Raw genomic sequence first — 23029 nt, 5'->3', positions numbered from 1 at the left:
ATTGTTTTTTTGCAGTAGGTCGTTAAAAACAGCAGTGCACTCTTGTCATGAAGAGGATTTTTACAGCCATTGTGTAAAAACAGCAAACCACTCCTGTAATTTGCAGAAGGTCCTTAAAAACAACAGAACAATCCTGTCATATAGAGGATCTTTGACCAATGTTTTTTTGCCGTACAGAACGTTTTTTTCCTTTAAAATAGCTACATGTTCGAGTCAATAGAGGATATTTTTGCAGTAGGTCCTTAAAAACAACAGTGGAGCTTCTGTCATATAGAGGCTCTTTGACCAGACTTTTTTGGTGCCGTACAGAATGGGTACTTCCTTTAAAATAGCTAAATGTTCCAGTCAATAGTGGACATTTTTTGCGGTAGGTCCTTAAAAACAACAGTGGAACTTCTGTCATAAAAGGGATCTTTGACAATTATTTATGCAGTAGTTACTTAACAACAGCAAAGCGCTCATGACTTATAGAGGATCTTTGACCAATGTTTTTTTCAGTACAGAACGGGTACTTTCTTTTAAAAAGCTAAATGTTCCAGTCAATAGAGGATATTTTTTGCAGTAGGCCGTTAAAAACAACAGTGGAGCTTCTGTCATATAAAGGATCTTTGACAAGTATTTCTGCAGTAGTTACTTAACAACAGCAAAGTGCTCATGTCTTATAGAGGATCTTTGACCGATATTTTTTTGCAGTACAGAACGAGTATTTTCTTTAAAATAGCTAATTGTTCCAGTCAATAGTGGATATTTTTTGCAGTAGGTCCTTAAAAATAGCAGAACAATCCTGTCATATAAAGGATCTTGGACCAGATTTTTTTTTTTGCCGTACGGAATGGGTACTTCCTTTAAAATAGCTAAATGTTCCAGTCAATAGTGGACATTTTTTGCGGTAGGTCCTTAAAAACAACAGTGGAACTTCTGTCATATAAGGGATCTTTGACAATTATTTATGCAGTAGTTACTTAACAACAGCAAAGCGCTCATGACTTATAGAGGATCTTTGACCAATGTTTTTTTCAGTACAGAACGGGTACTTTCTTTTAAAAAGCTAAATGTTCCAGTCAATAGAGGATATTTTTTGCAATAGGCTGTTAAAAACAACAGTGGAGCTTCTGTCATATAAAGGATCTTTGACAAGTATTTCTGCAGTAGTTACTTAACAACAGCAAAGTGCTCATGTCTTATAGAGGATCTTTGACCGATATTTTTTTGCAGTACAGAACGAGTATTTTCTTTAAAATAACTAATTGTTCCAGTCAATAGTGGATATTTTTTGCAGTAGGTCCTTAAAAATAGCAGAACAATCCTGTCATATAAAGGATCTTGGACCAGATTTTTCTTTTTGCCGTACAGAACGGGTACTTCCTTTAAAATAGCTAAATATTTCAGTCAATACTGGATATTTTTTTCAGTAGATCATTAAAAACAACAGTGGAGCTTCTGTCATATAAGGGATCTTTGACAAGTATTTCTGCAGTAGTTACTTGACAGCAGCAAAGTGCTCATGTCTAATTGAGGATATTTGACCAATGTTTTTTTGCAGTACAAAGCGGTTTCTTTCTTTAAAATAGCTAAATGTTTGAGTCAATAGAGGATATTTTTGCAGTAGGCCCTTAAAAACAGTGAAGTGAAGTGAATTATATTTATATAGCGCTTTTTCTCTAGTGAATCAAAGCGCTTTTACATAGTGAAACCCAATATCTAAGTTACATTTAAAGCAGTGTGGGTGGCACTGGGAGCAGGTGGGTAAAGTGTCTTGCCCAAGGACACAACGGCAGTGACTAGGATGGCGGATGCGGGAATCGAACCTGCAACCCTCAAATTGCTGGCACGGCCACTCTACCAACCGAGCTAAACCGCCCCTCGACAACAGTGGAGCTTCTGTCATATAGAGGATCTTAGACCAGATTTTTTATTTTTTCTGCACAGAACGGGTACTTCCTTTAAAACAGCTAAACGTTCCAGTCAATAGTGGATATTTTTTGCAGTAGGTCTTTAAAAACAACAGTGGAGCTTCTGTCATATAAGGGATCTTTGACAAGTATTTCTGCAGTAGTTACTTAACAACAGCAAAGCGCTCATGTCTTATAGAGGATCTTTGACCAATGTTTTTTTGCCGTGCAGAACGGGTACTTCCTTTAAAAAAGCTAAATGTTCCAGTCAATTGTGGATATTTTTTGCAGTAGGTCCTTAAAAACAGCAGAACAATCCTGTCATATTGAGGACCTTTAACCTGATTTTTTTTTGCTGTACAGAACGGGTACTTCCTTTAAAATAGTTAAATATTCCAGTCAATACTGAATATTTTTTGCAGTAGGTCTTTAAAAAAAAACAGTGGAGCTTCTGTCATGCAAGGGATCTTTGACAAGTATTTCTGCAGTAGTTACTTAACAACAGCAAAGCGCTCTTGTCTTATAGAGAATCTTTGACCAGTATTTTTTTTTGCAGTACAGAACGGGTACTTGCTTTAAAATAGCTAATTGTTTCAGTCAATAGTGGATATTTTTTACAATAAGTCCTTAAAAATAGCAGAACAATCCTGTCATGTAGAGGATCTTTGACCAGATTGTGTTTTGCCCTAGAGAACGGGTACTTCCTTTAAAATAGCTAAAAGTTCCAGTCAATCAAATCAAATATCATCCATAGATAATTAATTTGCGGGCCAGATCTGGACCAGGGGCCTCGACTTTGACACCCCTCCTATAGAGGATCTCTGAGTAGTGTTTCTACAGTAGGTCTTCAAAAAAAAAAAACTATTTTAAAAACTACAAACATTTAAAAAATAATTTTACAGAAAAAAAAGGTGTTTCTCTGTCCTTTACAAAGTGTTTTACTTGTTAGCGTTTAATCCGGCAACTAAGTGTATGGTTACTCCACAGCAGGGCTGCGTGTCAGAGGTGAATATTCCATGGCGTTACAGCGACCGCAAATATTTCCATTTGACTTTTCCTTGCGGCCGCCATCGTTGGTTGGATGTGAAGTGTGCGACGAGAGCGGCGTAAGAAGAGTGGTGAGGCACCGCAACACGGAAGTTCACTCGAGCTGATTGTCAGGGCCGAGGAGTCCGATCAATATTTACGATAGGCAAATTGATTCGACACTTCACGGGGTATGTTCTCCGATATTGTACATCAACTATGCATGTGGCTAACATGCCTTCATTTTGTTCACCCTCCTACTGTCTTTCTGGAAGTATCACTTCAAACTCTGTAGGCTGCATTTTCAGAATGCTAAGCACTGAAGTGTTTATAAGGCACGGTAGGATTCAAGTAGAAATAATGCATGATGAATAAAACAGGAGCACCAAGTTTACACACGCCAAAGATCCTCTATATGACCGACTGCACGAGATGTGCCGCTGACTTGTTTTGAAATCCCAGAGGACGAAATGTATGATCGCGAAAATTCGTTCCATTTTGTCCACTAGCGACAATGACATCATTATTCATGCCTTCGTTAAGTCTCGTCTCGTGTAACCTATTATTTTCAGGTCTACCTATGTCTAGAATTAAAAGATTACAGTTGGTACAAAATGCGGCTGCTAGACTTTTGACAAGAACAAAAACGTTTGATCATATTACGCCTATACTGTATATACCTTTATATACATATATATCTAAATATATATATACCTATACCGTATATACCTTTATATACTTTTATATACATACAGTGGGGCAAAAAAGTATTTAGTCAGCCACCGATTGTGCAAGTTCTCCCACTTAAAATGATAACAGAGGTCTGTAATTTTCATCATAGGTACACTTCAACTGTGAGAGACCGAATGTTAAAAAAAATCCAGGAATTCACATTGCAGGAATTTTAAAGAATTTATTTGTAAATTATGGTGGAAAATAAGTATTTGGTCAACCATTCAAAGCTCTCTCTGATGGAAGGAGGTTTTGGCTCAAAATCTCACGATACATGGCCCCATTCATTCTTTCCATAACACGGATCAATTGTCCTGTCCCCTTAGGAGAAAAACAGCCCCAAAGCATGATGTTTCCACCCCCATGCTTCACAGTAGGGTTGGTGTTCTTGGGATGCAACTCAGTATTCTTCTTCCTCCAAACACGACGAGTTGAGTTTATACCAAAAAGTTATATTTTGGTTTCATCTGACCACATGACATTCTCCCAATCCTCTGCTGTATCATCCATGTATCCATTTTGGTATAAATTCAACTCGTCGTGTTTGGAGGAAGAAGAATAGTGTACCTATGATGAAAATTACAGACCTCTGTCATCATTTTAAGTGGGAGAACTTGCACAATCGGTGGCTGACTAAACATTTTTTGCCCCACTGTATATACGGTACCTATTTATATATACCTATAATGGCTCACCTGCACTGGCTTCCTGTGCACTTAAGATTTGACTTTAAAGTTTTACTACTTAGGTATAAAATACTACACGGTCTAGCTCCATCCTATCTTGTTGATTGTATTGTACCATATGTCCCGGCAAGAAATCTGCCTTCAAAGAACTCCGGCTTATTAGTGATTCCCAGAGCCCCAAAAAAAGTCTGCGGGCTATAGAGCGTTTTTTATTGGGGCTACAGTACTCTGGAATGCCCTCCCGGTAACAGTTAGAGATGTTACCTCAGTAGAAGCATTTAAGTCCATCTTAAAACTAATTTGTATACTCTAGCCTTTAAATAGACCCCCCTTTTTAGACCAGTTGATCTGCCGTTTCTTTTCATTTCTGCTCTTCCCCTTCTCCCTTGTGTTGAATCCACTATGGACTGGACTCTCATTATATTATGTTAGATCCACTATGGACTGGACTCTCACTATTATATTAGATCCACTATGGAATGGACTCTCTCACTATTATGTTAGATCCACTATGGATTGGACTCTTACAATATTATGTTAAATCCACTATGGACTGGACTCTCACTATTATGTTAGATCCACCATGGACTGGACTCTCACAATATTATGTTAGATCCACTATGGACTGGGCTCTCACAATATTATGTTAGATCCACTATGGACTGGACTCTCACACTATTATGTTGGATCCACTATGGACTGGACTCTCACAATATTATGTTAGATCCACTATGGACTGGACTCTCACACTATTATGTTAGATACACTAAGGACTGGGCTCTCACAATATTATGTTAGATCCACTATGGACTGGACTCTCACTATTATGTTAGATCCACTATGGACTGGACTTTTACTATATTGTATTAGATCCACTACGGACTAGACTCGCATAATATTATGTTAGATCCACTATGGACTGGAGTCTGACACTATTATGTTAGATCCACTATGGATTGGACTTTCACAATATTATGCTAAACCCACTCGACGAGGGGTGGGAGGTCACCCACATCTGCGGTCCTCTCCAAGGTTTCTCATAGTCATTCACATCGACGTCCCACTGGGGTGAGTTTTTCCTTGCCCTTATGTGGGATCTGAACCGAGGATGTCGTTGTCGCTTGTGCAGCCCTTTGAGACACTTGTGATTTAGGTGCTATATAAATAAACATTGAATGATATTAAATATGACGAGTTCACAATAATAAACGAAGGGATAAAAAAAAACACGTACAAAGTAGACGGCCCCAAAGCTGCCATGTCCGATCTCGTGCAGGTCGCAGAAGACTTCCTCGGGGTCATCCTTGAAGAAGAGTTCGGCCAGCTCGGGGTCCTTTGGCACGCCTTTCCGTGTGGATGACGGCATCATGGGCTAGGCGGCGGGGACCGCTCTCGCACGATTACTGCTGGGACCGCCGCCAGACGTCCACGACGGGGCCGGCATTGGCCAGCTAGACCAGGAAGGAACTGTGGAGACAAAGCAGCGCTTCGTTAGCCTGTAGCCTACCTAGCTGGCTTATACAGTCGCGGTCAAATGTTTACATACACTTGTAAAGAACATCATGTCATGGCTGTCTTGAGATTCCAATCATTTCTACAACTCTTATTTGTTTGTGATAGAGTGATTGGATCACATACTTGTTGGTCACAAAAAACATTCATGAAGTTTGGTTCTTTTATGAATATATTATGGCTCTACTGAAAATGTGCTGGGTCAAAAGTATACATACAGCAATGTTAATATTTGCTTACATGTCCCTTGGCAAGTGTCACTGCAATAAGGCGCTTTAGGTAGCCATGGATATTGGGGCCACACCGCTTACTTTTTGTTTCATCTGACCACAGAACTTTCCTACAGAAGGTCTTATCTTTGTCCATGTGATGTCAGATGAAACAAAAATGGAGCTGTTTGGCCACAATACCCAGCAATATGTTTGGTGGAGAAAAGGTGAGGCCTTTAATCCCAGGAACACCATCCCTACTGTCAAGCATGGTGGTGGTAGTATTATGCTCTGGGCCTATTAAGCTGCCAATGGAACTGGTGCTTTACAGAGAGTAAATGGGGCAATGAAAAAAGAGGATTTACCTCCAGATTCTTCAGGACAAGCTAAAATCATCAGCCCGGAAGTTGGGTCTTGGGCGCAGTTGGGTGTTCCAACAGAACAATGACCCCAAACACACGTCAAAAGTGGTAAAGGAATGGCTAAATCAGACCAGAATTAAGGTTTTAGAATGGCCTTTCCAAAGTCCTGACTTAAACCTGTGGACAATGCTGAACAAACCGTTGAAGAAACGGTTGGAAAATGTGGACTGTGAAAACTTTTCAGGAATAGGTGAAAATAGGGTTTTGGAAAACTTTCATTAAGTTTGTTTTTTTTATGAATTTATTATGGGTCTACTGAACCACAGAACTTTCATCCAGGAGGTCCTATTTTTGTCCACGTGATGTCAGATGAAACAAAAATGGAGCTGTTTGGCCACAATACCCAGCAATATGTTTGGAGGGGAAAAGGTGAGGCCTTTAATCCCAGGAACACCATCTCTACCGTCAAGCATGATGGTGGTAGCATTATGCTCTGGGCCTGTTTTGCTGCCAATGGAACTGGTGCTTTAAAGAAAGTAAATGGGACAATGAAAAACCTCCAAATTCTTCAGGACAAGCTAAAATCTTCAGCCCGGAGGTTGGGTCTTGGGCACTGTTGGGTGTTCCAACAGGACAATGACCCCAAACACACGTCAAAAGTGGTAAAGGAATGGCTAAATCAGGCTAGAATGAAGGTTTTAGAATGGCCTTCCCAAAGTCTTGACATAAACGTGTGGACAATGCTGAAGAAACACTTGAAGAAACGATAGAAAAATGTGGACTGTGAAATTTTTCAGGTATAGGTGAAAATAGGGTTTTGTAAAACTTTCATGAAGTTTGGTTCTTTTGTGAATTTGTTATGGGTCTACTGAACCACAGAACTAGGCGGTCTTATCTTTGTACATGTGATGTCAGATGAAACAAATATGGAGCTGTTTGGCCACAATACCCAGCAATATGTTTGGAGTAGAAAAGGTGAGGCATTTAATCCCATGAACACCATTCCTACTGTCAAGCATGGTGGTGGTAGTATTATGCTCTCGGCCTGTTTTGCTGCCAATGGAACTGGTGATTTACAGAGAGTAAATGGGACAATGAAAAAGGGGGATTACCTCCAAATTCTTCAGGACATGCTAAAATTACCAACCCGGAGGTTTGGTCTTGGGCGCAGTCGGGTGTTACAACAGGACAATGACCCAAAACACACGTCAAAAGTGGTAAAGGAATGGCTTAATTCGACTAAAATCTCACAATGTTATGGTAGATCCACTGGACGTCCATTGCACCCGTCGCCCAGGGGGGGTCCCCACATCTGTGGTCCCCTTCAAGGTTTCTCAATGTTATTCCATTGAGTTGAGTTTTTTCTTGCCCTGATGTGGGATCTGAGCCGAGGGTGTTGTGGCTTGTGCAGCCCTATGAGAAACTCATAATTTAGGTTTATATAAGTAAACATTGATTGATTGATGAATCAGGCTAGAATTAAGGTTTTAGAATGGGTTTCCCTAAGTCCTGACTTAAACGTGTGGACAATGCTGAAAAAACTAAACTGCAATAAAATTGTCAAGAAGAGTGGTCAAAAATTCAAGCAGAAACTTGTGGATGGCTACTAAAAGTGCCTTATTGCAGTGAAACTTGCCAAGGGACATGTAAGCAAACATGAATACTTTTGACCCAGCAGATTTGGTTAAATTTTCAGTGGACCCATAATAAATTCATAAATGAAGAAAACTTCAAGAATGTTTTTTGTGACAAACAAGTATGTGCTCCAATCACTCTATCATAAAAAATTAAGAGTTATACAAAGTATTGGAAACTCAAGACACGTTTATGTCAGGACTAAGGGGAGGCCATTCTAAAACCTTCATTCTAGCCTGATTTAGCCATTCCTTTACCGCTTTTGACGTGTGTTTGGGGTCATTGTCCTGTTGGAACACCCGACTGTGCCCAAGACCCAACCTCTGGGCTGATGATTTTAGCTTGTCCTGAAGAATTTATCTTTGTTTTTTTGTAGGTTGCAAACAAAGACTTCGACATGACTGACAGCTGGCTTACAGAAACAGAAACACACGCACGCACACACAAACGCACGCACACACACACACACACACACACACACACACACACACACACGGACACACACACTTAACAGCTGAAGCCGAGTCACTGGTGCATCATCCTATCACATGTTGAATATGATGCACATACATTCACCAGAAAAGTTCATATGAACCAATAAATGCTGATTTATCACACTTGTTCTGTCATATAACTACAGTACAAAACTACGCAGTAGTATATATATATATATATGTATATATATATACACATATATATTATATATATATATAACATGTACTTCACCATGTACCAGATGAAATTGTATTTGATTGAATAAAGTAAATATTTGATGGACTATCAACAAGCGATCAATTGGCCACTGATCAGTATCGGACTATTTCCGTGAAAAAAAATGTGATTGGCTAATCACAAAATACTGATACTATATTTATTTTTGATCCCCTGGTCCACACACAGCGTGGAGTCACTCCTTTAATAACAATCATTACCGCTTTGGCAGCAAATAAACCACATTTCTTACAAGTACCATTATCACTGGAGGACTGGATGAAGAAGTTAAACATGTTACACACCGAGTCTCATCTCAATATCGATGATTAGAATCAGTGGCATAAAACCCTTAACCCCCATACTATTGTATTTGTTACAGCCAGGGCGCATTGAATGCGCCCTCATATTTGCACTCTGCCTGCCCACATGACGTAGCTGGCTGTAGGCGATCAGCAATCAGCGCACTATTCGGACCGAGAAAACGACAATTTCCCCATTAATTTGAGCGAGGATGAAAGATTCGTGGCTGAGGATATTGATAGCGAAGGACTAGAAATAAATAAATATATAAAATAAAGTAAAAAAAAAAAAAGGCGATTGCATTGTGAGCGATTCAGATGTTTTTAGACACATTCACAAAGATAATTGTGGGAAATCCCTTATCTTTGTATTGTGTTGCTAGTGTTTTAGTGAGATTATATAGTACATGATAGTCGGAGGGGTGTGTCCACGGGTGTCTTGACGCCAGTCTCTGAGGGAATTAGTCACGGCAGCAGCAGCATGCCAGAAGTTCCGCTGATCTCCGGTAAGAGGCGACTTTTTACCACAATTTTCTCACCGAAACTTGCCGGTTGACAAGTGGTCGGGATCCATGTTCGCGTGACTGCTCCGATCCATAGTAAAGCGGGAATTTTAAACAAGGAAACATCGTGTGTTTGTGTGGCTAACGGCTAAAGCTTCCCACATCCATCTATCTACTTTGACGTCTCCATTATTAATTGAACAAATTGCAAAAGATTCAGCAACACAGATGTCCAGAATACTGTGTGATTGCGCGATGAAAAGAGACAAGTTTTAGCCGCTAGTAGTGCTGCGCTATGTCCCCTCCAACTCGAGATCTCACGCGCACGCGTCATCATACGCATCATCATTCCGCAAAGTTTTCAACAAGAAACTCCGCGGGAAATTCAAAATTGTAATTTAGTAAACTAAACCGGCCGTATTGGCATGTGTTGCAATGTTAATATATTTTTAGCGCATATTTCCACAGTATTTTGGACATCTGTGTAGCTGAATCTTTTGCAATTTGTTCAATGAATTATGGACACTTAAAAGAAGAAATCTGTAGGTGGGAAGCGGTGTATTGCGGCCGCCTTTAGCAACACAAACACAGCCGGTGTTTCATTGTTTACATTCCCAAAAGATGACGGTGAAGCTTTACTATGGAACAAAGCGGTCAAGCGAACACGGTTGGATTGGACCACACACACACAAAGTACAGTGTATTATGCAGCGATCATTTCGAAAGATCGTGTTTCGAAGAGGGTCCCTTGCGAAGGGCAGAGATGGGCATCGCCACCACCCGTCGACTGGTACTGAAGAAAGGTGTGGGGCTTACCTTCAGGTTGTACAGGTACGACCATATAATCTCACTAAAACACTAGAAACACAATAAGCAGATAAGGGATTTTCCAGAATTATCCTAGTAAATTTGTCTAATAACATCTGAATCGCTCCCACTGTAGTCTTTTTTTCTCTCTAGTCCTTCACTCTCCCTTTCCTCATCCACAAATCTTTCATCCTCGCTCAAATTAATGGGGAATTCGTCGCTTTCTCGGTCCGAATCGCTCTCGCTGCTGGTGGCCATGATTGTAAATAATGTGAGGATGTGAGGAGCTCCACAACCCGTGATGTCACTCGCACATTGTCTGCTACTTCCGGTACAGGCAAGGCTTTTTTATTAGCACCAAAAGTTGCAAACTTTATCGTCGATGTTCTCTTCTAAATCCTTTCAGCAAAAATATGGCAATATCGCGAAATTATGAAGTATGACACATAGAATGGACCTGCTATCCCCGTTTAAATAAGAAAATCTCATTTCAGTAGGCCTTTAAAAGTAGCATATATTAATGCAGTATGAAGAAGAATGTTTAATGTAGACACATAGAATCATCATACTGCTGTGATTATTTGCATCAAGGGTTCATTCAAGGCTAAGGCAAAAATATGGATATATATAATGTGTATCGTGACATGGCCTAAAAATATCGAGATATTAAAAAAAGGCCATATCACCGAGCCCTACATTGAAAGCTCTCCACCATCATGGAAAGACCAAAGAAGCTGTCAAAGGACATTTTAGGGGCCCGATTGTAGATCTGCACAAGACTAGCACAGACAAGGCCGTCAACCAGGAGCTCGGTGGGAAAGAGAGCATTATTGTAAGGAATATAGCGAAGTCAACCCTCTGTCTCTCCTGGTGGTTTAAGGATAAAAAGAACAGAATTACTCAGGAGGAGCTTTGAAGCCTACATTTAATGCTTGCTTTATCCGATCTTCTTGGGCTCTGATTTTTTTTTTGTTAGTGTTGATGAAGACATGCTAATGACGAACGAACCTAACACATCATTGCTGAAGGCGTTACTGGCTCAGATGGGCCTCCGTTAGGCAGATTATGGTGTATGACGAGGCTGCAGGCGGGCCGTCAAGCGTGTGCTCACCACGCAGACCCTGCTCCAGTTAGCTCGGCTGCACATGTAACACACACACACTCACATGCACGCACACATCTCTGTGCTTTCCTGTCTGCACATCATCCAGATGCAGCGAGCAAAGGACGGGAAGAAAACAGCGTGACACGAAGGCAGGGTACAGCAAGAGACACAGGACCCGACACCGAGCATCAGCGTCATCCTGATGCCACGCTCGTGGAGGCAGCCTCGACAGAACACACACGCTCGCTTTAAAAAGCTCATCATACCAGCGTCTTATTATCGATGATGCAAAAGCAGCCTTTTAATGATGTTATGTGTCCCGGGAGCTTGCCGGAGAATACCAAACGTGAGAAGAATCGATCATCTCGCTCAAAACGCTGCCTTTTGAAGCTGCGGCTTTTCATGACGTAATATCGCTTAGTTGATGAGCCCGCCCTACGTGTTTTAGTAGAACTTAATAGAATAGAATAGAATAGAAAGTATTTTATTGATCCCTGGGGGATATTCAGCACCATAGTTGGCTCACAAAAAACAATAAACACATGTGTTTTTTTTACATGTGAATAATACAAACCCCGTTTCCACCTGAATTGGGAAATTGCGTTAGATGCAAGTACAAACGGAATACAATGATTTGCAAATCCTTTTCAACCCATATTCAGTTGAATGCACTACAAAGACAACATATTTGATGTTCAAACTCATAAACTTAATTTTTTTTTTGCAAATAATAATTAACTTAGAATTTCATGGCTGCAACACGTCCCAAAGTAGTTGGGAAAGGGCATGTTCACCACTGTGTTACATCACCTTTTCTTTTAATAACACTCAATAAACGTTTAGGAACTGAGGAAACTAATTGTTGAAGCTTTGAAAGGGGAATTCTTTCCCATTCTTTTTTTATGTAGAGCTTCAGTCGTTCAACAGTCCGGGTTCTCCACTGTCGTATTTTACGCTTCATAATGTGCCACACATTTTCGATGGGAGACAGGTCTGGACTGCAGGTGGGCCAGGAAAGTACCCGCACTCTTTTACTACGAAATCACGCTGTTGTAACGCGTGACTTGGCATTGTCTTGCTGAAATAAGCAGGGGCGTCCATGATAACGTTGCTTGGATGACAACATATGTTGCTCCAATACCTGTAAGGACCAGTCACCTTTACAGGTGTGCAAGCTACCCATGCCTTGGGCACCAATACACCCCCATACCATCACAGATGCTAGCTCTTGAACTTTGCGCCTACAACAATCCGGATGGTTATTTTCTTCTTTGTTCCGGAGGACACCACGTCCACAGTTTCCAAATATAATTTGAAATGTGAACTCATCAGACCACAGAACACTTTTCCAATTTGCATCAGTCCATCTTGGATGATCTCGGGCCCAGTGAAGCCAGCGGCGTTCCTTGGTGTTGTTGATAAATGGGTTTTGATTTGCATAGCAGATTTTGAACTTGCATTTACAGATGTAGCAACCAACTGTAGTTACTGACAGTGGTTTTATGAAGTGTTCCTGAGCCAATGTGGTGATATCCTTTACACACTGATGTCTGTTTTTGATGCAGTACCGCCTGAGGGATCAATGGTCCTTAATATCATCGCTTACGTGCAGTGATTTCACCAGATTCTTTGAACCTTTTGATGATTGTACGGACCGTAGATGGTAAAATCCCTAAATTCCTTGCAATAGCTCGCTGAGAAATGTTGTTCAAAAACTGTTCGACAATTTGCTTCCAAATTGGTGACCCTCGCCCCATCCTTGTTTGTGAATGACTTAGCATTTCATGGAAGCTGCTCTAATACCCAATCATGGCACCCACCTGTTCCCAATTAGCCTGCACACCGTTGGGATGTTCAAAATAAGTGTTTGATGAGAATTTCTCAACTTCATTAGTATTTATTGCCACCTTTCCCAACTTCTTTAGCACGTGTTGCTGGCATCAAATTCTAAAGTTAATGATTATTTGCAAAAAAAAAATGTTTAAGTATGAACATCAAATATGTTGTCTTTGTAGCATATTCAACTGAATATGGGTTGAAAATTATTTGCAAATCATTGTATTCCGTTTACATTTACATCTAACACAATTTCCCAACTCATATGGAAACGGGGTTTGTATAAATACAGACTATTATACAGCATTATTCACATATCCATCCATCCATCTTCTTCCACTTATCCGAGGTCGGGTCGCGGGGGCAGCAGCCTAAGCAGGGAAGCCCAGACTTTGCTAAGTCCTTGCTAGAGAATGAAGAGTGTTTGAAACTCTGCATGTCAACATCTCCGTTCGGTGCCACACCCAACAAAATGCTCAAGCAACAATTTCCAGATCCATGAATAGATTACCGTGGAGCCCGACTTAAACAAGTTGAAAAACTTATTCGGGTGTTACCATTTAGTGGTTAATTGAACGGAATATGTACTGTACAGTGCATTCTACTAATGAATCAATCAATCAACACTGTATGAAAAAAATAGTCAACAAAAAGAGGAGATATCGTCCGCAGGAACCTACCACATAGTGAAGAACATACACTATTCAATTTCCTATTATGCAGCTCATTTTTATTTGACACTTATTAAAATATGTTGTGACATCATGCAGAAAAGTGCACTTTATTTGTTTTAAACTATTGTAGTGGCGTGCTGTACAAAAAGTGCACCTTAATTTAGCATTGTTGATATGTCATCTTAGTCACATCATGCACAAAAGTGCACTCATAGCTGGTTTTAAAATGTGTCTGACAATCTTGCACTTTCTGTTTTGGAAATGACATGAATGTTTGTGCCACTGTGCCAATAACTGTTTAATAAATACACTTTTGGTAAATTGACTTAGTTGTGATTTCCCTCTCTGCATGAAAGTTTAAAATGAGCATATATTAATGCAGTCTGAAGAAGAATGTGTTAATGTAGACACATAGAATCATCATACTGCTGTGATTATATGTATCAAGTGTTCATTAAAGGCTATGGCAAAATATCGAGATATATATGGTGTATCGTGACATGGGCTAAAAATATCGAGATATTAATAAAAGGCCATATCGCCCAGCCCTAATATGACCCCTTTTAATGCGCCTTATAATCCGGTGCGCCTTTTGTATGAAAAAAAACCTGACCAGACGTGCTCATCGGCAGTGCGCCTTATAACCCGGTGCGCCCTATGGTCCAGAAAATACAATACCTTTAATTAACACTGCTTAGCTTATTTTTCCTTTGCATGCTTTTTGAAAATAGGGATGAGAGAGTAAACATGACACGTGATTTTTTCTGACCAAAATAATCATTGATGATGCACGCCCATGGTGGTCCTCCTTTGTCGACAAACATCCTGTCCTGTAAACCAGTGGTCCCCAACCTTTTTGTAGCTGCGGACCGGTCAACGCTTGATAATTTGTCCCACGGGGAGGTTTTTTGGGTTGGTGCACTAATTGTAAGTGTATTTTATGTTGATTTAATAAAAACAAAAAAAATATATATCTTTTTTTGTCATGAAAAAGGGAGTTTTTTTGGGTTGGTGCACTAATTGTAAGTGTATCTAGTGTTTTTTATGTTGATTTAATAAAAAATAAAAAAAATCATTTTTTTGTCATGAAAAAGGGAGTTTTTTTTGGGATGGTGCACTAATTGTAAGTGTATCTTGTGTTTTTTATGTTGATTTAATAAAAAATAAAAAAAATCATTTTTTTGTCATGAAAAAGGGAGTTTTTTTTGGGATGGTGCACTAATTGTAAGTGTATCTTGTGTTTTTTATGTTGATTTAATAAAAAATAAAAAAAATCATTTTTTTGTCATGAAAAAGGGAGGTTTTTTGGGTTGGTGCACTAATTGTAAGTGTATCTTGTGTTTTTTATGTTGATTTAATAAAAATAAAAAAAATATTTTTTTCATTCTTTTGTCATGAAAAAGGGAGTTTTTTTGGGTTGGTGCACTAATTGGAAGTGTATCTTGTGTTTTAAATGTTGATTTAGTAAAAAAAAAAAAAAAAAAAAAATTCATTTTTTTGTCATGAAAAAGGGAGGTTTTTTGGGTTGGTGCACTAATTGTAAGTGTATCTTGTGTTTTTTATGTTGATTTAATAAAAACTTTTTTGTCATGAAAATGAGTTTTTTGGGGTTGGTGCACTAATTGTAAGTGTATCTTGTGTTTTTTATGTTGATTTAATAAAAACAAAATCATTTTTTTCCTTCTTTTGTCATGAAAAAGGGAGTTTTTTTGCATTGGTGCACAAGTAAGTGTATCTTGTGTTTTTTATGTTGATTTAATTAAAAAATATATATATATTTTTTTCCTTTTTTGTCATGAAAAAGGGAGGTTTTTTGGTTTGGTGCACTAATTGTAAGTGTATCTTGTGTTTTTTAAGTTTAAGTATCGGCTGGGGACATCTCTGCGCTGCTGATCCGCCTCCGCTTGGGATGTTTTCCTGCTGGCTCCGCTGTGAACGGGACTCTCGCTGCTGTGTTGGATCCTCTTTGGACTGGACTCTCGCGACTGTGTTGGATTCATTATTGATTGAACTTTCACAGTATCATGTTAGACCCGCTCAACATCCATTGCTTTCCTCCTCTCCAAGGTTCTCATAGTCATCATTGTCACCGACGTCCCACTGGGTGTGAGTTTTCCTTGCCCTTATGTGGGCCTACCGAGGATGTCGTAGTGGTTTGTGCAGCCCTTTGAGACACTAGGGATTTAGGGCTATATAAGTAAACATTGATTGATTGATTGATTAAGTTGATTTAATAAAAAACAAATTTTTTTTCCCCTTTTTTTGTCATGAAAAAGGGATTTTTTTTTGCGTTGGTGCACTAATTGTAAGTGTATCTTGTGTTTTTATGTTGATTTAATAAAAACATTTTTTTTTCTTTTTTTTGTCATGAAAAAGGGAGGTTTTTTTGGGTTGGTGCACTAATTGTAAGTGTATCTTATGTTTTTTATGTTGATTTAATGAAAAAAAATATATATATTTTTTCCTTTTTTTCATGAAAAAGGGAGGTTTTTTGGGTTGGTGCACTAATTGGAAGTGTATCTTGTGTTTTTTATGTGGATTTGATAAAAAAAAAAAAAGTTTAGTTTTTCTTTTTTTTCATGAAAAAGGGAGGTTTTTTGGGTTGGTGCACTAAATGGAAGTGTATCTTGTGTTTTTTATGTGAATTTGATTAAAAAAAAAAAGTTTAGTTTTTCTTTTTTGTCATGAAAAAGGGAGGTTTTTTGGGTTGGTGCACTAATTGTAAGTGCATCTTGTGTTTTTTATGTTGATTTAATAAAAACTTTTTTTTGTGTAGCTGAGATAGGCGCCAGCGCCCCCCGCGACCCCGGAAGGGAATAAGCGGTAGAAAATGGATGGATGGATGGAAAAGGGGAGGTTTTTGGGGTTGGTGCTCTAATTGTAAGGGTATCTTGTGTTTTTTATGTTGATTTAATAAAAAATAAAAAATAAAATTCCTTTTTTGTCATGAAAAAGGGAGGTTTTTTGGGTTGGTGCACTAATTGTAAGTGTAAATTGTGTTTTTTATGTTGATTTAATAATTTATTTATTTATTTTTGTCAAAAAGTGAGGTTTTTTGGGTTGGTGCACTAATTGTAAGTGTAACTTCTGTTTTTTAAGTTGATTTAATAAAAACAAATTTTAATTTTTTTATTTGTTTTGTCATGAAAAAGGGAGTTTTTTGGGTTGGTGCACTAATTGTAAGTGAATCTTGTGCTTTTTATGTTAATTTATCCATCCATCCATCTTCTTCCGCTTAGCCGAGGTCGGGTCGCGGGGGCAGCAGCCTAAGAAGGGAAGCCAAGACTTCCCTCTGCCCAGCCACTTCCTCTAGCTCTTCCCGGGGGATCCCGAGGCGTTCCCAGGCCAGCCGGGAGACACAGTCTTCCCAACGTGTCCTGGGTCTTCCCCGTGGCGTCCTACCGGTTGGACGTGCCCTAAACACCTCCCTAGGGAGGCGTTTGGGTGGCATCCTGACCAGATGCCCGAACCACCTCATCTGGCTCCTCTCGATGTGGAGGAGCAGCGGCTTTACTTTGAGTTCCTCCCAGATGGCAGAGCTTCTCACCCTATCTCTAAGGGAGAGCCCCGCCGCACGGCGGAGGAAACTCATTTCGGCAGCTTGTACCCGTGATCTTATCCTTTTGGTCATGACCCAAAGCTCATTGCCATAGGTGAGGATGGGAACGTAGATCGACCAGTAAATTGAGAGCTTTGCCTTCCGGCTCAGCTACTTCTTCACCACAACGGATCAGTACAACGTCCACATTACTGAAGACGCAGCACGGATCCGCCTGTCGATCTCACGATCCACTCTTCCCTTACTCATGAACAAGACTCCTAAGTACTTGATCTACTCCACTTGGGGCAGGGTCTACTCCCCAACCCGGAGATGGCATTCCACCCTTTTCCGGGCAAGAATCATGGACTCGGACTTGGAGGTGCTGATTCTCATTCCGGTTGCTTCACACTCCGCTGCAAACCAATCCAGTGAGAGCAGAAGATCCCGGTCAGATGAAGCCATCAGGACCACATCATCTGCAAAAAGCAGAGACCTAATCCCGGGGCCACCCTACCGGAACCCCTCAACGCCTTGACTGCGCCTAGAAATTCTGTCCATAAAAGTTATGAACAGAATCGGTGACAAAAGACAGCCTTGGCGTCCAACCCTCACTGGAAACGTGTCCGACTTACTGCCAGCAATGCGGACCATGCTCTGACACTGATCGTACAGGGAACGGACCGCCACAATAAGACAGTCCGATACCCCATACTCTCTGAGCAGTCCCCACAGGACTTCCCGAGGGACACGGTCGAATGCCTTCTCCACGTCCAAAAAGCACTTGTAGACCGGTTGGGCAAACTCCCATGCACCCTCGAGAACCCTGCCGAGAGTATAGAGCTGGTCCACAGTTCCACGACCAGGACGAAAACCACACTGTTCCTCCTGAATCCGAGGTTCGACTATCCGGCGTAGCCTACTCTCTAGTACACCTGATAAAACCTTACCGGGAAGGCTGAGGAGTGTGATCCCACGATAGTTGGAACACACCCTCCGGTCCCCCTTCTTAAAGAGAGGAACAACCACCCCGGTCTGCCAATCCAGAGGTACCGCCCCTGATGTCCACGCAATGCTGCAGAGTCTTGTCAACCAAGACAGCCTCACAGCATTCAGAGTTTTAAGGAACTCCAGGCGGATCTCACCCACACCTGGGGCCTTGCCACCGAGGAGCTTTTTAACTACCTCAGCAACCTCAGATTCCCCAGGCATTTCTTCCTCTCAGGAAGACGTGTTGGTGGGATTGAGGAGGTCTTCGAAGTATTCCTTCCACCTACCCACATACACGGTGTTTATAGTACACTGCATCCACATCATGAGGCAGCGGATGGTGGTCCAGAATCACTTCGAAGCCGTCCGGAATTTGTTTCCCATGGCTTCCCCGAACTCCTCCCATGTCCGAGTTTTTGCCTCCACGACCGCTGAAGCTGCACACCTCTTGGCCTGTCGGTACCTGTCCGCTGCCTCCGGAGTCCTATGAGCCAAAAGAACCCGATAGGACTCCTTCAGCTTGACGGCATCCCTCACCGCTGGTGTCCACCAACAGGTTTTAGGATTACCGCCCCAACAGGCACCTACTACCTTGCGGCCACAGCTCCATTTAGCCCCCTCGACAATAGAGGTGCCGAATATGGTCCACTCGGACTCAATGTCCAGCACCTCCCTCGTGACATGTTCAAAGTTCTTCCGCAGGTGGGAATTGAAACTTTCTTTGACAGGAGACTCAGCCAGATGTTCCCAGCAGACCCTCACAATGCCTTTGGGCCTGTCAGGTCTGTCCGGCATCCTCCCTCACCATCGCAGCCAACTCCCCACCAGGTGGTGATCGGTAGAAAGCTCCGCCCCTCTCTTCACCCGAGTGTCCAAAACATGAGGCCGCAATTCCGATGACAAAACTACAAAGTCGATCATGGAACTGCGGCCTAGGGAGTCCTGGTGCCAAGTGCACGTATGGACACCCTTATGTTTGAACATGGTGTTTGTTATGGACAAACTGTGATGAGCACAAAAGTCCAAAAACAAAACACCACTCGGGTTCAGATCCGGGCGGCCATTCCTCCCAATCACACCTCTCTAGGTTTCACTGTCGTTGCCAACATGAGCGTTGAAGTCCCCCAGTAGGACAAGGGATTCACCCGGGGGAGCACTCTCCAGTACTCCCTCGAGTGTACCCAAAAAGGGTGGGTACTCTGAACTGCTGCTTGGGCGTAAGCACAAACAACCGTCAGGACCCATCCCTCACGCAAAGGCCGAGGGAGGCTACCCTTTCGTCCACCGGTTTGAACTCCAACGTGCAGGGTTTGAGCCGATGGGGCAACAAGAATTGCGACCACAGCCCGTCGCCTCTCACTGCCGGCCGCGCCAGAGTGGAAGAGAGTCCAGCCCCTCTCGAGAGAAGTGGTTCCAGAGCCCTTGCTGTGCGTCGAAGTGAGTCCGACTATATCCAGCCGGAACTTCTCCACTTCGCGCACTAGCTAAGGCTCCTTCCCCCCCAGTGAGGTGACGTTCCACGTCCCAAGAGCTAGCTTCTGTAGCCGAGGATTGGACCGCCAAGTGCCCTGCCTTCGGCTGCTGCCCAGCTCACATCTCACCCGACTTCTATGGCCCCTGCTATGGGTGGTGAGCCCATTGGAGGGGTGACCCACGTTGCCTCTTCGGGCTGTGCCTGGCCGGGCCCCACGAGCGCCTGGTGGCCGGCCAGGCGCTCGCCATCGTGCCCCAACTCCGGGCCTGGCTCCAGAGGGGGGCCCCGGTGAACCTGCGTCCGGGCGAGGGAAATCTGGGTCCATGATTTGTCTTCTTCATAAAGGTCTTCGAGCTGCTCTTTGTCTGATCCTTCACCTCGAAACTGTTTGCCTTGGGAGACCCTACCAGGGGACATAAAGCCCCTGGACAACATACCTCCTAGGATCATTGGGACACGCAAACTCCTCTACCACGATAAGGTGGCAGCTCAGAGAGGAGTTGTATGATGATTTAATAAATAAAAAAATAATAATAATAATTAAAAAATTATCCTGCGGCCCGGTACCAATCGAGTCCGGTGGTTGGGGACCACTGCTGTAAATCACTTACACACTTACATTGCACGCCCGGAAGCAAGAAAAGTGTCCAAACTTTGGTCGTTCAAATAAGAAAATGCCGCGCTAAAATGGAAGTGCTCGCACCCGCAGGCCTCCTCGTTAGCGCCGCCATGACTAATTCATGGAGCAACATGTCACGGTCGTCCATCCCGGATGGCGAGCCACACATTAAAAATGGGGATGCGCCATTGTATGCAAACTCTTGTGTCACATTTATAAAATTTATGTTGCTGTGCTTTGTTTGAGCCGGATTTAGCAAAGCAATGTAACAAATCGTACATGCACGACAATGCCATCAATATTATAATGCGAGGAAACATTTGAATTGGAGCTACAGTTACTTGTTACTACATTTGTGTGTGTGGGTGTGTGTGCGTGCGTCAGGGGGTTTAACAGCTTACTGACCCCCCCTGTGGGAATTCTTGCTTGTCTTTTCAATCAGCAGCATCTCTGATAACAAATAGAATGCAAACTATTCCATGTTAGCTGCACAGACACACTGATTACTACTACACACACTACTTGTACTTTTGAGTACTACACAACCTCCTCCCTTTTTTTTTTTTTTGTCCGAATCCACTTTCTCCTCAAACATGTCAACGTCTTTGGATCAAAGTGTGTTTATTGAATGTGGTGATCAAAGACGCATGGATCCTAGAGAGACAGAAAGTGATCTTTTAGTTATATGTCTACTGGCAGAGCATGAGTATATAAAGACTCAGTGTGTGTGTGTGTGTGTGTGTGTGTGTGTGTGTTGCATGACACTAAATGGGTCAGCCTCATTACAGACAGCAGATGCCAGTTTGAACGCACAATGGCACATTGTGGAGGAACCTCCGACAAAGTAATGCACAAGATGTCACACTACTATTATTCAAAGCTGATCGTTATAATCAATAACAAACATGGCATAGTTAAATAATGTCACATACATACTTGCCAACGTCGGGGTGGGGGGGTATATCCATATCTATATATATATGTGTGTGTGTGTGTGTATATATGTATGTATGTATATATACATGTGTGTATATATATATATGTATATAGACACACACATTATATATATATATATATATATATATACATATATATATATATATATATATATATATATGCATATATATATATACACACATATATATATATACACATATATATATATGTGTGTCTATATATATACATATATATACACACACATGTATATATACATATATACACACGTATATATACATACATACATATGTACACACACATACACATGTATGTATATATATATATATATATATATGCACACATGTATATATACATATATATATATATATATGCACACATGTATATATACATATATATATATATATATATATATATATATATATATACACACACACACACACACACACACACACACATGTACAGTTGTGATCAAAATTATTCAACTCCCACACAATTTTGGTGTTTTAGCAGGTTGGACATTTATTCCGTATTTGGTTTATAGTCATATCAAATAAAGATGTGTTAAATAGACAAATGCAACTTAAATTGTAACACTGTGTTTTACAAAATACCAAAATAGGACATTTTTCTTAATATCTCATTGACAAAATTATTCAACGCCCTAGTTAAATGCATCTTTAGTACTTAGTAGAACACCCTTTGGCAGTAATTACATCCTTCAAACGTGATACATAACCGGACACAAGCTTCTTGCAACGATCTACAGGTATTTTAGCCCATTCCTCTTGGGCAAAGGCCTCCAGTTCATTCATATTCTTGGGCTTGCGTGCTGCAACTTCCTTCTTCAAGTCCCACCACAGGTTTTCTATAGGATTTAGGTCTGGCAAATGTGAAGGCCACTCTAGAGTCTTCCAGCCCTTCTTCTGCAACCACTCTGATGTTGATTTGGAGGTATGCTTGGGATCGTTGTCCTGTTGGAAGGGCCAACGTCTCCCAAGCCTCAGCTTCGTCACTGACTTCATGACATTTGCAGCTAATATATCCTGGTAGGAAATAGAATTCATAATGCCTTGAACGCGCTGGAGATTCCCGGTACCTGAGACAGAGAAACAGCCCCAGAGCATGATTGACCCCCCACCATGCTTAACAGTAGGCAAGGTTTTCTTCTCTTTGTAAGCTTCATTTTTTCTCCTCCAGACATAACGTTGATTCATGGGCCCAAAGAGTTCCAGTTTTGTCTCATCACTCCATAGAACAGTTTCCCAAAACCTTTGGGGTTTGTCCAGGTGATTTTTGGCATACTGGAGTCTATTTTTCTTGTGTCTGGTAGTCAGAAGTGGGTTGCGCCTGGGAGTTCTGGCATGGAGGCCTTCATCTCGTAGTGCGCGCCTTATTGTGTGGGACGAAACCTGCGTTCCCGCCTTTGCAATGTCCTGTTGTAGTTCCTCAGCTGTTACCT

At 41.4% G+C, this 23029-nt stretch overlaps 1 protein-coding gene across 9 annotated transcripts in view; it reads right to left on the bottom strand.

Moving 5' to 3' along the window:
• Positions 1 to 23029, bottom strand: part of taok3a (TAO kinase 3a) — a 264388-nt gene that overhangs the window by 130915 nt on the left and 110444 nt on the right. For all 9 annotated transcript variants that reach the window (XM_061903060.1, XM_061903039.1, XM_061903050.1 and 6 more), the window contains one exon: positions 5571 to 5803. In XM_061903060.1, the coding sequence (XP_061759044.1) occupies positions 5571 to 5705 (135 nt within the window). In that variant the 5' untranslated portion in view covers positions 5706 to 5803. The remainder of the gene's footprint in view (positions 1 to 5570; positions 5804 to 23029) is intronic.

This window comes from Nerophis ophidion, linkage group LG01 (genome assembly GCF_033978795.1).
Source record: "Nerophis ophidion isolate RoL-2023_Sa linkage group LG01, RoL_Noph_v1.0, whole genome shotgun sequence".
In the NCBI taxonomy this organism is placed as follows: Eukaryota; Metazoa; Chordata; class Actinopteri; order Syngnathiformes; family Syngnathidae; genus Nerophis; species Nerophis ophidion.
The sequence above is the reverse complement of the archived record's forward strand: the minus strand, read 5'-3'. Positions and strand labels throughout refer to the sequence as shown.